Source organism: Notolepis coatsorum, assembly GCF_963971535.1.
Source record: "Notolepis coatsorum genome assembly, chromosome: 19".
Taxonomy (NCBI): Eukaryota; Metazoa; Chordata; class Actinopteri; order Aulopiformes; family Paralepididae; genus Notolepis; species Notolepis coatsorum.
Window position 1 is genome coordinate 17,847,417 of NC_140183.1, and position 14,417 is coordinate 17,861,833.

Consider the following 14,417-nt stretch of genomic DNA (forward strand, 5'->3'; position numbering starts at 1 on the left):
GTGCTGTCTGCTTCTCTCTACATGTGAAGTAGTGCTGTCTGATTCTCTACATGTGAAGCAGCATTTCTATGACACCAATATCACTCAGTCATTCAGTAACTCAGTAAATCAGTTGTTTTTGTTATTGACTGTGTTAATTTTTGAGTGGTTCCCAATCCTCTCCTCGAGGCACCCCAGCCGTTCCATGTATTTGTTAAATTTCCACCACCAGCACACCTGATTCAACTAATAAAGGGCTTGTTAAGTTCAGGTGTGCTGGTGGTGGAATTTAACAAATACATGGAACGGCTGGGGTGCTTCGAGGAGAGGATTGGGAAGCACTCCTTTAAATGAAACAAACCTCTGGGGTTTTCTCCTCAGACTGAGCTCCCTGAGACTCCGGGCTCCCATGCAACGTCCCGTGTGGCTTGTGAATGGGGTCTTTATTACATTATTATCACCACACTAAAACACAGTTAAAAAGACTGATGCCATGGTGTGGAGGGCGACTAGCATGTCTGGTTGATTGTTATGGCAATTTTTAAAAATCTTTTTCTAAAACCTTTTGAATGCTAATGATTATTATGAAGATTAGTATTTACCCTGCAACAGTTTTCCCACTTTGTATTCATTACACAGTTCGAATAGCATGAAAACGGATACAAATCTTGTCCCAGGGACGCCCATCAGATAAGATATTCGTTGTTGGATTGATAATTCCATAGGTGTCTGTATAGGTGTGGAGTTAACAGGAGAGAGTGAATCAGAATAATAATTTTTATATACATTCTTTCATTGTTCCAAGTTCTAGGAAATATTAGTGATGTTGAACAAAACGACAAAACGAATTCTGAAGAACTCTGGGGTCGCCGGGTTCCACCTTGAGAACCAATGATGTCATCTAACACATCTGGTCATGTATCTTTGAGGAACAGTGGCCTAAAGGCTGAAGAAGTGGGTTTGTGTGAAGCTGAGGTTCGCCAGGTCGATCCCCTGGACCGGCAGGACAAATCTACAAGTGGACATGATTGAATAACATTCCCCCTCGATACCTTCACAAAGAAGTGGTTTCAGTGTTTCTATGGTGACGGTGGTTTCAGTGTTACCATGGTACCAGCCATTGTATGAATCATTTAAAAGTAATGCTTTTTATAAAAATGTTAAGTTATGTATCACCACTTTTGTCCACTCCAATAATACCATGATATAATCCAATTTAAACCATGATGCCGATTGTAATCTACCATCAATAGTAGGCAATAAATAATCTGATCTCACCGCTTTGCCTCTGTTGGTAGTTTTGGTGTAAATCAAGCCTAATAGCCAGGGTGGAATATCCACGACAAAAGAAGAAGAAAAAAAGCCTTCTCGAAAATATAAATAATAATTCTTTAATGAGGGATTTTCTTTTATTTGCTTGGGCCCCTAAAATGTCTGTGTCTTGCTTCTCAGAATTCTCCTGCATTGTCAGATCAGAAAGCTGATTGGCCGATCTGGCAGGGGGTCGAGTCCCCGCCTTTGGCTGGGAAAATTAGACGGTACATCTCAATGTTCATCCTATTAAATAAAAATATGGTTGTAGGGAAGAGAATAGAAGAAACACTGTCCCCAACCAGCTGCCTTTGAGCTGCCCTTGAGCAAGACACCGAACCCTCAACTGCTCCAGGAGAGCTGTTCGCTGGCACAACAGCAGGGTGGGTCCAGTCAACTCTCCCTGCGCAGTTCATGTCCTCCACCGAGCGTCACGAGGGGCCACCAGCAGACAGACGGGGGGGCGGGCCCATGTGCCGGTTCACTCCCTCCACCGAGCGACAAGTAGGGCCACCAGCAGACAGACGGGGGGGCGGGCCCATGTGCCGGTTCACTCCCTCCACCGAGCGACACGAGGGGCCACCAGCAGAAAGACGGGGGGCGGGCCCATGTGCCGGTTCACGTCCTCCACCGAGCGACACGAGGGGCCACCAGCAGACAGACGGGGGGGCGGGCCCATGTGCCGGTTCACTCCCTCCACCGAGCGACACGAGGGGCCACCAGCAGACAGACGGGGGGCGGGCCCATGTGCCGGTTCACGCCCTCCACCGAGCGACAAGTAGGGCCACCAGCAGCATGGAAGGCAGACGGGGGGCGGGCCGATGCGCTGCGGCCACCAGGAGCAGGTGCACCTCTCCAGAGTCAGTGATCATCTCGCGGGCGTCCTCCAGAGCAGCCACGGCGGCCATGCTGGAGTTGAGGTCCCCCGTAGCCAGCAGGTCGAACACACACGCCTGATAGTAGACATCCCTGGTGGGCAGGAGGGCGGCGCAGTGGGCCTGAGCGCTCGCGGACGGACGGGAGCTGGAGAAGGTGGAGGAGGAGGAGGAGGAGGAGGAGCGGGGCGGGGGGAGCACCTCGAGCCGCTGTGACGCCGGGCAGCCCCAGACGCACAGCTGCAGGTCCTGCTCGGGGGCGAAGGCCTCCACGACGGCGCGGGGCGAGCGCACGGACAGGCCCAGGGAGCGCCCGCTCTGCCGCACCACCAGCACGGTGCCGATGTGAGCGGCGCGGATCTCGGCGTGGCGCCCCCCGGGGCTGCCCGGCGGCGCACGCACGGTCAGGCTGTGGTGGCCGCGCCGCTCGCCACTGGACACCGAGCCGTCCGCGAAGGCGGCGGGGACGTTGTCGAGCTCCGCCTGGTAGATCTGCTGCTCGACACACTGGCGCCAGCTCTTGAAGATGATGGTGATCTGGTGGAGAAGAAGGAGACCGATGAAGACAAATGAACGGGAGCGGATACGGACCACTAGCCTAGCTTGAAACTCCGGGGGAGATGTTTTTTGGCCAACAGCTGGGCTGGTCCGTATCCACTTCAATCAATTTGTTCTAAGCTAGGCTAGCTTGCATCTGGATCGCTTTCTACTGGAAATTGAGAACAGGACTGAAACAGAGAGGTATAGAGGCTGCTAGAATGAGAACAGGACTGAAACAGAGAGGTATAGAGGCTGCTAGAATGAGAACAGGACTGAAACAGAGAGGTATAGAGGCTGCTAGAATGAGAACAGGACTGAAACAGAGGTATAGAGGCTGCTAGAATGAGAACAGGACTGAAACAGAGGTATAGAGGCTGCTAGAATGAGAACAGGACTGAAACAGAGAGGTATAGAGGCTGCTAGAATGAGAACAGGACTGAAACAGAGAGGTATAGAGGCTGCTAGAATGAGAACAGGACTGAAACAGAGAGGTATAGAGGCTGCTAGAATGAGAACAGGACTGAAACAGAGAGGTATAGAGGCTGCTAGAATGAGAACAGGACTGAAACAGAGAGGTATAGAGGCTGCTAGAATGAGAACAGGACTGAAACAGAGAGGTTTAGAGGCTGCTAGAATGAGAACAGGACTGAAACAGAGAGGTTTAGAGGCTGCTAGAATGAGAACAGGACTGAAACAGAGAGGTATAGAGGCTGCTAGAATGAGAACAGGACTGAAACAGAGGTATATAGGCTGCTAGAATGAGAACAGGACTGAAACAGAGGTATAGAGGCTGCTAGAATGAGAACAGGACTGAAACAGAGGTATAGAGGGTGCTAGAATGAGAACAGGACTGAAACAGAGAGGTATAGAGGCTGCTAGAATGAGAACAGGACTGAAACAGAGAGGTATAGAGGCTGCTAGAATGAGAACAGGACTGAAACAGAGAGGTATAGAGGCTGCTAGAATGAGAACAGGACTGAAACAGAGAGGTATAGAGGCTGCTAGAATGAGAACAGGACTGAAACAGAGAGGTATAGAGGCTGCTAGAATGAGAACAGGACTGAAACAGAGAGGTTTAGAGGCTGCTAGAATGAGAACAGGACTGAAACAGAGGTATAGAGGCTGCTAGAATGAGAACAGGACTGAAACAGAGGTATAGAGGCTGCTAGAATGAGAACAGGACTGAAACAGAGAGGTATAGAGGCTGCTAGAATGAGAACAGGACTGAAACAGAGGTATAGAGGCTGCTAGAATGAGAACAGGACTGAAACAGAGAGGTATAGAGGCTGCTAGAATGAGAACAGGACTGAAACAGAGAGGTATAGAGGCTGCTAGAATGAGAACAGGACTGAAACAGAGAGGTACAGAGGCTGCTAGAATGAGAACAGGACTGAAACAGAGAGGTATATAGGCTGCTAGAATGAGAACAGGACTGAAACAGAGAGGTATAGAGGCTGCTAGAATGAGAACAGGACTGAAACAGAGAGGTATAGAGGCTGCTAGAATGAGAACAGGACTGAAACAGAGAGGTATAGAGGCTGCTAGAATGAGAACAGGACTGAAACAGAGAGGTATAGAGGCTGCTAGAATGAGAACAGGACTGAAACAGAGGTATAGAGGGTGCTAGAATGAGAACAGGACTGAAACAGAGAGGTATAGAGGCTGCTAGAATGAGAACAGGACTGAAACAGAGGTATAGAGGCTGCTAGAATGAGAACAGGACTGAAACAGAGAGGTATAGAGGCTGCTAGAATGAGAACAGGACTGAAACAGAGGGGTATAGAGGCTGCTAGAATGAGAACAGGACTGAAACAGAGAGGTATAGAGGCTGCTAGAATGAGAACAGGACTGAAACAGAGAGGTATAGAGGCTGCTAGAATGAGAACAGGACTGAAACAGAGAGGTATAGAGGCTGCTAGAATGAGAACAGGACTGAAACAGAGAGGTATAGAGGCTGCTAGAATGAGAACAGGACTGAAACAGAGAGGTATAGAGGCTGCTAGAATGAGAACAGGACTGAAACAGAGAGGTATAGAGGCTGCTAGAATGAGAACAGGACTGAAACAGAGAGGTATAGAGGCTGCTAGAATGAGAACAGGACTGAAACAGAGAGGTATAGAGGCTGCTAGAATGAGAACAGGACTGAAACAGAGAGGTATAGAGGCTGCTAGAATGAGAACAGGACTGAAACAGAGGTATAGAGGGTGCTAGAATGAGAACAGGACTGAAACAGAGAGGTATAGAGGCTGCTAGAATGAGAACAGGACTGAAACAGAGGTATAGAGGCTGCTAGAATGAGAACAGGACTGAAACAGAGAGGTATAGAGGCTGCTAGAATGAGAACAGGACTGAAACAGAGAGGTATAGAGGCTGCTAGAATGAGAACAGGACTGAAACAGAGGGGTATAGAGGCTGCTAGAATGAGAACAGGACTGAAACAGAGAGGTATAGAGGCTGCTAGAATGAGAACAGGACTGAAACAGAGAGGTATAGAGGCTGCTAGAATGAGAACAGGACTGAAACAGAGAGGTATAGAGGCTGCTAGAATGAGAACAGGACTGAAACAGAGAGGTATAGAGGCTGCTAGAATGAGAACAGGACTGAAACAGAGAGGTATAGAGGCTGCTAGAATGAGAACAGGACTGAAACAGAGAGGTATAGAGGCTGCTAGAATGAGAACAGGACTGAAACAGAGAGGTATAGAGGCTGCTAGAATGAGAACAGGACTGAAACAGAGGTATAGAGGCTGCTAGAATGAGAACAGGACTGAAACAGAGGTATAGAGGCTGCTAGAATGAGAACAGGACTGAAACAGAGAGGTATAGAGGCTGCTAGAATGAGAACAGGACTGAAACAGAGGTATAGAGGCTGCTAGAATGAGAACAGGACTGAAACAGAGGTATAGAGGCTGCTAGAATGAGAACAGGACTGAAACAGAGGTATAGAGGCTGCTAGAATGAGAACAGGACTGAACCAGAGGTATAGAGGCTGCTAGAATGAGAACAGGACTGAAACAGAGAGGTATAGAGGCTGCTAGAATGAGAACAGGACTGAAACAGAGAGGTACAGTATAAGAGGCTGCTAGAATGAGAACAGGACTGAAACAGAGGTATAGAGGCTGCTAGAATGAGAACAGGACTGAAACAGAGGTATAGAGGGTGCTAGAATGAGAACAGGACTGAAACAGAGAGGTATAGAGGCTGCTAGAATGAGAACAGGACTGAAACAGAGAGGTACAGTATAAGAGGCTGCTAGAATGAGAACAGGACTGAAACAGAGGTATAGAGGCTGCTAGAATGAGAACAGGACTGAAACAGAGAGGTACAGTATAAGAGGCTGCTAGAATGAGAACAGGACTGAAACAGAGAGGTATAGAGGGTGCTAGAATGAGAACAGGACTGAAACAGAGAGGTATAGAGGCTGCTAGAATGAGAACAGGGCTGAAACAGAGAGGTATAGAGGCTGCTAGAATGAGAACAGGACTGAAACCTGTACAGGTGTTTTCTTTTTCAGCAAAAAACGTCAGTCATGTTTAGGGGACCTCAAAGACCTGTATTAATTTGTTGAACAGGACTAAAATAGGTCCCCTTTAAACAAATAAAATGAATAAATGAATGGTAAATAAATAAATATCACGTCCCTCACCTTTGTCAGAGCTGTGGCATAAGCCCCTCCCCTCATAGGCGTGCTTGTGGCCTGAATGTACAGGTACTCATTGTCTATAAGCGGCCAGGCACCTTGCACGGCACAGGTCTGAAACTCGTTGTTAAAGGTTCGCACGTGCGGGTCCCCGAACACCCCGCAGTGCAGGTACTCCGGGATCCGCCCCTCGCGCAGGAAGAAGCCCTTCTCGTAGAGGCAGGCGTCCCCGGAGATGGGCGCCTGGGGCGGGGTGCGTGGCTGGGCGGTGGGGCCCGCCTTGGGACAGTCGTGTTGGACGAGGAGGTCCTCTATGCCCTGGACGGCGGAGTGGTAGGCCAGGTTGCCGCGGCAGGCGCGGGCAGTGCGTCTGGTGCACGTGGCGAAGGAGCGGAGGGCGCCGCAGTAGCCGGCGTTGAGCGCCTCTCTGCCCCGCCCTCCTCCTCCTTCGCCCTCACTGTTCAGCCCTCCTCCTCCTCCACCCTCACTGTTGCTGCTGCTGCTGCCCAGGTCAAGGGTTGCGGCCACAAAATCAGAGTTGCACCTCAGGATACGACAGGAGGCCCAGACTAAAGAGAGAGAGATTATAGAATTAGCTTGCTAACATTGCGTAATGTTGCTAACGTTAGCTTTAATTGAGTAAAAGTACAAGTATACAAACCTAATAATACTCGAGTAGTACAAGTACAAATCCCCCAAAACAGTACTTAAGTATTGTAATGAAGTATGACCCCCCGCATTTCACTGTATGCTTGTATGCCGTGACAAATAAAACTCTTGACTTGACTACTCAAGTACTTTACACCCCTGACTGTATAGTATACTGTACCCTCAGGGGAGCAGAGGTGGACCAGCAGCAGAGCCACTCCCACGCTGTGTCTCCATGCACTGGGGACCAGGGCACCCATCCCCTCCCAGCCACCGGCGGCTGCACCCGGGGCGCTCTCGCTCGGCCTAGAACCCCTGCGGCTCTGCAAGGCAACGCATGGTGGATCTATTAATAAGGTGAAAATGGAAAAACTCTTGATTGGTCATACAATCATAAGCACCGTGAGAATTATCATGAAGAACATCGATATTCGATTTATATTCTGATTATGTTTAGATGTTTTTTTCGACTTCATCAGAGTCTTTGGGAACTCTTAACTCATCCAGCACCAGGGGTCGCTGTCTACCTTCTGGCTAGAACGCCAGGGCTTTAATCAATGGGGAGACTGCGAAATTTGCGAGTGCTTAAAATATATCTTATATTATAGCTATGGGTCTAATAACACCGTCGATTGTCAGTGAGTTGCTTCTGGTCAACATGCAAAAAACTGATTGTTTTTTCATCCGTAGATTTCCGTTTTATACCGTTTTGAATATGAGTATAGTTTTGGTGATTCTTAGGCCATGGTTAGACTAGTGTATTCCTGGCGTTTTTTTATACGTTTTTGACGACGTTTGATGTCCCTATTACACAGAAATGCGTTTTTTGGCGTTTTTTTGTGGATACGGCTGAAACGCAAAATTGTGTTTGCGTTTGGAGATACGCAAAAAAAACGAATCGACAACAGCGTGTAGTCAGCACGCTAGCCGTTGTTGCGAAAACGCCCATGCGCAGTAGATACCATCGCGTGCCCTTCCGGTGACAACAGTGTGTGTGTTTGGGACATAGCTGCTCCGTGTCCCAAATAGCTTCAGCTACCATGTGTTGTCAAGTTATTGTTATAAGGACCCCAGTCCAAGCTACAACAGTCTGCATTCCCTTAACAATTGTTTGTATTGAGCCGTATTGTATTGTACCCATATGCAATATGTTAAATAAAGTTTACATCCATTCATTCTGCTAGCATTACCGATTGCATGAGCAGCTGGCTAACGTGAGCTATCAGGATTCAGACCCTGTTAGCTCAGAGCTCCTCTTTCAACTTAACAAACATTAAACAAAATGGCCCAGTCATCTATTCACCTTTGTTTAATACACACAGCGTTGTCTCTAATGTTATCTAACTACTGATAGCTCGCGATATCATCAGTTTTGGTGCTGGCTAAGTAGCATGAGCTAACGTTAGCTTCTAGCCACAATGCTATATTGTTATAATGGCATACTCCATTGACGTTAGCATGCAGCTAACAATGCTACCGATCGTTTTTTAGACTAAACTATCCGCTCTTGGTGGTCACTTGTGTTGATGTTAGTTTTGTTTCATCAACAAATGACAGGCAGAACACACAGTGAATGTATCCGTTTTGTTTATTGCACTTTTATTAGGCTTTGCTGAAAAAGAATTGCTGCATTGAGTAAATAGGCAAGATGGTGGCGCGGCATAGGCGCCTGCCTTATTGACATTTTCTTTGCTGGAGCTTCCAGGAAGTGTATTGGCACATTCGTTCTGATTGGTTGAAATTGCCTTCATGTTTGCCACCTACTGCCACCTACTGCTTTGGCAGTGTACTACATCAGTGTGCTCGGGTGACAAAACGAAAAAAAAACGAAAGTGTGACTCGAGGCGCACGACGTCGCGGCGATACGCATATGAAAACAATACGAAGATGATACGAAAGGTGTAACCGCTGCCTTAGTAATCCCAGGAAAAGACGTGATAATAGCGTTTTAGTGGAATCCAGTTATCACGTTGTCATTTTTCGTCTGATTATCGAATCTTCCTGAAATCAACGCTAGATTATCATTATTATGTCTCCTTGTGCATATATCTCAGATCGGCCCAGAAAAGAAACTACATAATTTCTAATGGAGTGTAATACCGGCTGGAAGGCGTAGGTGGCGGTATTTGCCCTTTTGCGAGCTCAGACCCATTCCCAATGATAACATCAGGCTGGATGGATGAAAAATGAATGGATATAGCTAATAAGAGCTAATTAAAATCCGAGTTTTCTTGTGATTGGCGCTGAACGGTTGGCGAGTTAACCTGACTTTTCTCGCATAATGAGTTAAAGGAACGCGCCGACATTGTGGGAGATGCGCTCACCGTCTTCTCCAGAGTCAGACAAGAAGATAGATACCAATGTCCTCTCTGTGTGTTCAGTAGAAAGATATCCGGCTGCAAGCTAGCCTAGCTTAGCACAAATGATGGAAGAGGATACGGACCACTAGCCTAGCTTAAAACTCCGGGAGAAGTGTTTTTGGCCCAACAGCTGGGCAAGCTGGTTGACTCTGGAGAAGATGGCCATAATGTTGGGGCTCGCAGGCGTCCCTCTGTTTGAGAAGCACTGGTTTAGAACTTTGATTTATGAGCACACACACACACACACACACACACACACACACACACACACACACACACACACACACACACACACACACACACACACACACACACACACCAGGGATGTGCATGACTGACCAAAATCATTTTCGAATAGTCTACTGTTCTTAAGAACAGTTAAAATGTTCAGTTCAATTCAGTTCTTTTTAATAGAATGGATCATTAAAATCAAAGGGTATTGCACATAAATAGGCACGTCAGATAATCCTTCAGAACATTGATCGGCTCAACTGACCGACAATAAATCAGAATGACAACATTCACCATCGTAGCCTATAATAACAGCATTGCATTGGCCTATCAACCGGTTTTAATAAACAAACAGAAACAGTAGCATGTGAATCTTTTAGATCAATTAGGCTATGAAAATGAGGCTGCCTCTAAATATAAACATTTATTAAATGGTTTGCTTCACTTAAAAATATATATTATATATATATTTTTCGACTCTGACATGAAAATCGAATGTGGAGACTGGCACGACTATTAGAAAATTAGAAAATTCTAACTCATCCCTAATACATACATACATACACGCAATATTCCCTACTGTACATAACATACACATGTTAAGAGCAGTCACCATACAGTGTTAATTGTTTGTGTGTCAATTCGTCCTGTGTATTGTCATGTCAGAGTTTTGTTGTAATAAGGTTATGTACAAGCGGCTAGGTGGCGCAGTGGGCAAGGCGCTCGCCACCAACGCAGGATATGCTGGGTTCGAGCCCAGCTCTCGGCGTTGCTACCAGCTTGGCTGGTCGTTCATACTAACACAATTGGCAGTATTAGGGGGTGGGAAGCTGGTGGGTGGGGATCGGACGTGGTGGACAGCGACTCCTACAGGTCGGTTGGTGCGCCTGCGCAGTAGAATCAGGAAGCGACGAGGGCGGTGTGTCCCTCCCACGCAGACCCCCGGCGCTGAGAGATCACGCTGTGCAGGTGAAAAGATGCGATAGCTGCCTCCTCGAGTACCGGAGGGGACACGTGATGCAAGGCTTCGTCCACATTGCAGCCGACCAGTGGGAGGCATGGCCTAACAGCGCTCGAGACAGGGGAGGGTAGAATTGGACAATGTGAAATTGGGGACTGGAGAAAAATTGAAAAATGGGGAGAAAAAGTAGATACAAAAAAATATATATATAAGGTTATGTACATTTGTTTATGTTTTTGTTGTTTATTTTGTCCAGCATGTGGTCTTTGTACTGCATGATTGTGTACATTGTTTATTGTTCATTGTCTTTGTATTGCATGTTCTTTGCATGTTTTGCAAAGGGACTACAGGTGGAAATGAGCTTATAGCTACAATCTGGCATGTTTACATATAAATGTTCAGTAATGTGCATTGTCCCTATTTTTAAATAAACACATTGAGATTGAAATTGAAGTCAGACAATGAGCAATGCCTTCACAGCTGGTCCACTCGCCCCCTCACCTCCTGTGATCCTAAAGCGAGGCTGTAGGGCGCAGCAGAGTGACCCCGCCCTCACCCTCGGAACCCATCCATCCTCGCCGCTACGCCGGTGTCACCTTGACGACGCCCGCTCACGTGTCCCGTAGAGCCTGTGAATGAAAAGATGTAGGATCGGCGGAACGTCGGGGCGAAACACATGACAGAGAGGGCGGAGGTACACGACGACGACGCGGTACAGACAACGAGACGAGTCCTCTACAACCTCATCGCTGCCTGGGGCTGCTGCTACAGGGAGGGCCACGGTAGAACCAGAGGACTTCCAAAGCTCCATGGCACACCTGCAGAATGAGACAGAGGCTAGAGGCCCCCCAGGGGCCGTTGTGAGGAGAGACCGGGCTCTTCAGGTATACGTCTTGACAGCCACGTGTGCTTTAACCCTTTCACTGCCACACTACAGAAGGTTAACCCTTTACTATCACACTACCGACCGGTTAGTGAAAGGGTGAAACCGGCTGTTGTGTGGCAGTGAAAGGGTTAACCTTCTGTGTATTGTCGCAGTGAAAGGGTTAACCGTTTGGTAGTGCGGTAGTGAAAGGGTTACAATCTTAAAGATATCAAGCTACAGTACCCCCTTCAACCTCTAGTGGGGCAATAGGCCCTAGGCGTGACGTGGGTGTGCCACAGACATCCCAGTGAGATCTAAATGTGGGAACGGGATGTCATTAATTAAACCTGTGTTTACCCTATTACATACCAGTCTAAAGGCAATCCTCTTAAATAAATAAATAAATAAATAAATAATATGTACAATATGTGTATATGTATAATATATATATATTAATCTTTTTAATAATAATAATAATAATAATATGTATATGTATATGTATATGTATAATATATATACATATACATATACTTATTATTATTATTATTATTATTATTATTATTATTATTATCTATAAACCTGGATATCTATAGGGAATAGAAACACGTCTCATTGTAGTCTGTGTCAGCGCTCAGAGAATAGAAACACGTCTCATTGTAGTCTGTGTCAGCGCTCAGAGAATAGAAACACGTCTCATTGTAGTCTGTGTCAGCGCTCAGAGAATAGAAACACGTCTCATTGTAGTCTGTGTCAGCGCTCAGAGAATAGAAACACGTCTCATTGTAGTCTGTGTCAGCGCTCAGAGAATAGAAACACGTCTCATTGTAGTCTGTGTCAGCGCTCAGAGAATAGAAACACGTCTCATTGTAGTCTGTGTCAGCGCTCAGAGAATAGAAACACGTCTCATTGTAGTCTGTGTCAGCGCTCAGAGAATAGAAACACGTCTCATTGTAGTCTGTGTCAGCGCTCAGAGAATAGAAACACGTCTCATTGTAGTCTGTGTCAGCGCTCAGAGAATAGAAACACGTCTCATTGTAGTCTGTGTCAGCGCTCGGAGAATAGAAACACGTCTCATTGTACTCTGTGTCAGCGCTCAGAGAATAGAAACACGTCTTAGAGTCCTAGAGAAGTCCTTAAAGTCCTAGAGAAGATAGTCCATGAACAAGTCCAGGAATATGCAAGCAGCCATGACCTCCTGTACGACCTCCAATCCGGCTTTAGGAAGTCTTACTCTACTGAAACATGTCTTCTTTATCTTACAGACAGTATCAGGAGGGAGATAGATTCAGGTAAGCTGTGTGGGCTAGTTCTTCTAGACCTACAGAAGGCTTTCGACACAGTGAACCATGACATACTGCTCTCCAAGCTTAAGGCCTTGGGTATGTCTGAGACAGTGGTCAGATGGTTCTCTTCCTACCTTGCTGATAGGGTGCAGCGGGTCGAGGTCAGTGGCACTATGTCAGAGGCCAAGCCCATTGTATGTGGGGTCCCACAAGGAAGCGTGCTAGGACCTCTCCTTTTTTTACTGTACATAAATGACATGTCAGCAGCATGCTCATGTAACTTGTTTTTATTTGCAGACGACTCAGCCCTGCTAGTCTCACACAAGGATCAGAACACACTAGAACAGATGCTAGGTGAAGAACTTGCAGGGGTCAGCAGGTGGCTTTCGGACAACAGGCTTTCTCTTCACCTAGGTAAAACAGAGGCAGTACTATTAGCCTCCAAGCCCAAGCTCAGGAAAGCACGGGAGTTTAATATCCAGCTAGGAGCTGTAACCCTAAAACAGCAAAAAAAAGCGAAGTATCTAGGCTGTATGATAGACGGGAGCCTAGATGGGGAGGCTATGGCCTCCCAAGTACTGGGCAAAGTCAACGCCCGCACCAGGTACCTAGCTAGGAAAGCCAACCTCCTTGGCAGAGATAGCCTCAGGCTATTAGCAAATAGCCTAGTACTCTGCCACTTTGACTATGGTAGCGTATCGTGGTTCGAGGGCCTGTCAGTGAACATAAAAAAGAAGCTTCAGGTTTCCCAAAATAAGCTGGTAAGGGTGGTAATGGGTCTTGGCCCTCGCACCCACATAGGGAGGAGTCACTTCCAGGAGCTAAACTGGCTTCCTATAGAGGCCAGAGTTACCCAGCTCAGACTGAACATAGTGCACAATATTATAAACCAAAGGTCCCCTAGATACCTCCAAAACTACTTCACCCCGGTCAACGAATCCCACAACCACAGAACTAGAGCAAGCATAGCAAACCTGAAGCCTGCTTCTTTCCGATCGAAACTGGGCCAATGCTCCCTTACTTTCTCTGGAGCCCAGGATTGGAACAAGCTGCCTCTCCCCATCAAGCAGAGCTTGAGCCTCCACAGCTTCAAGAGAAGCGTCAGGAAGTGGCTCATGGACAGAATAGAAGAATAGCCCCCTATAGTTTGAATGGGCTTCCAATCAGTTTTTAGTTATTGTGGGGTATACAATTTTAGCAATAGGTTAGTCTTTTAATGTTTTAAATGTATGAGTTTTGTGTTATTGTCAGTTTTTAGTTATTGTGGGGTATACAATTTTAGCGTTAGGTTAGTCTTATAATGTTTTAAATGTATGAGTGTTGTGTTATTGACGTGTTTTTTTGTTGTGGCCTAACAGCCCTGGGACCATGACGGAAATAAGGGTTTTACTCTTTCTCATGTTATCCTTTGGATCCTTGTTGTGTGTTTTTAATCCATCAATAAAATCAAATCAAATCAAATCAAGTCTCATTGTAGTCTGTGTCAGCGCTCAGAGAATAGAAACACGTCTCCATTCCTATTCTATTCTATTTCCTTTTATTTCTTCATTTGTATGGCTGATGGGGGCCTACCCAGTTGTCTGTTTGGATTACAGATTGGGCCTTTAAGTTATTATTGGTCCAAGGGGACATGGAGCAGGACAGTGTGTTTGTGTGTGTGGGGGGGGGGGGGGGGGGCAGTGTCTGTCTGTGTGTGTGTGTGTGTGTGTGTGTGTGTGGGTGTGT

The 14,417-nt window shown here is 46.7% G+C and overlaps 1 protein-coding gene across 1 annotated transcript in view; it reads right to left on the bottom strand.

The window, feature by feature from the left end:
* Nucleotides 1–2,045: 2,045 nt before the first annotated feature.
* hjv (hemojuvelin BMP co-receptor) overlaps nt 2,046–14,417 on the bottom strand; it is a gene marked incomplete at its 3' end in the record, with an annotated part of 32,981 nt that continues 20,609 nt past the window's right edge. The window contains exons 2-5 of the mRNA XM_084336558.1: nt 11,046–11,173; nt 7,174–7,315; nt 6,351–6,913; nt 2,046–2,702 (exon numbers count right to left, since the gene is read on the bottom strand). Coding sequence (XP_084192684.1) covers nt 2,046–2,702; nt 6,351–6,913; nt 7,174–7,252 — 1,299 coding nt within the window. The 5' untranslated portion in view covers nt 7,253–7,315; nt 11,046–11,173. The remainder of the gene's footprint in view (nt 2,703–6,350; nt 6,914–7,173; nt 7,316–11,045; nt 11,174–14,417) is intronic.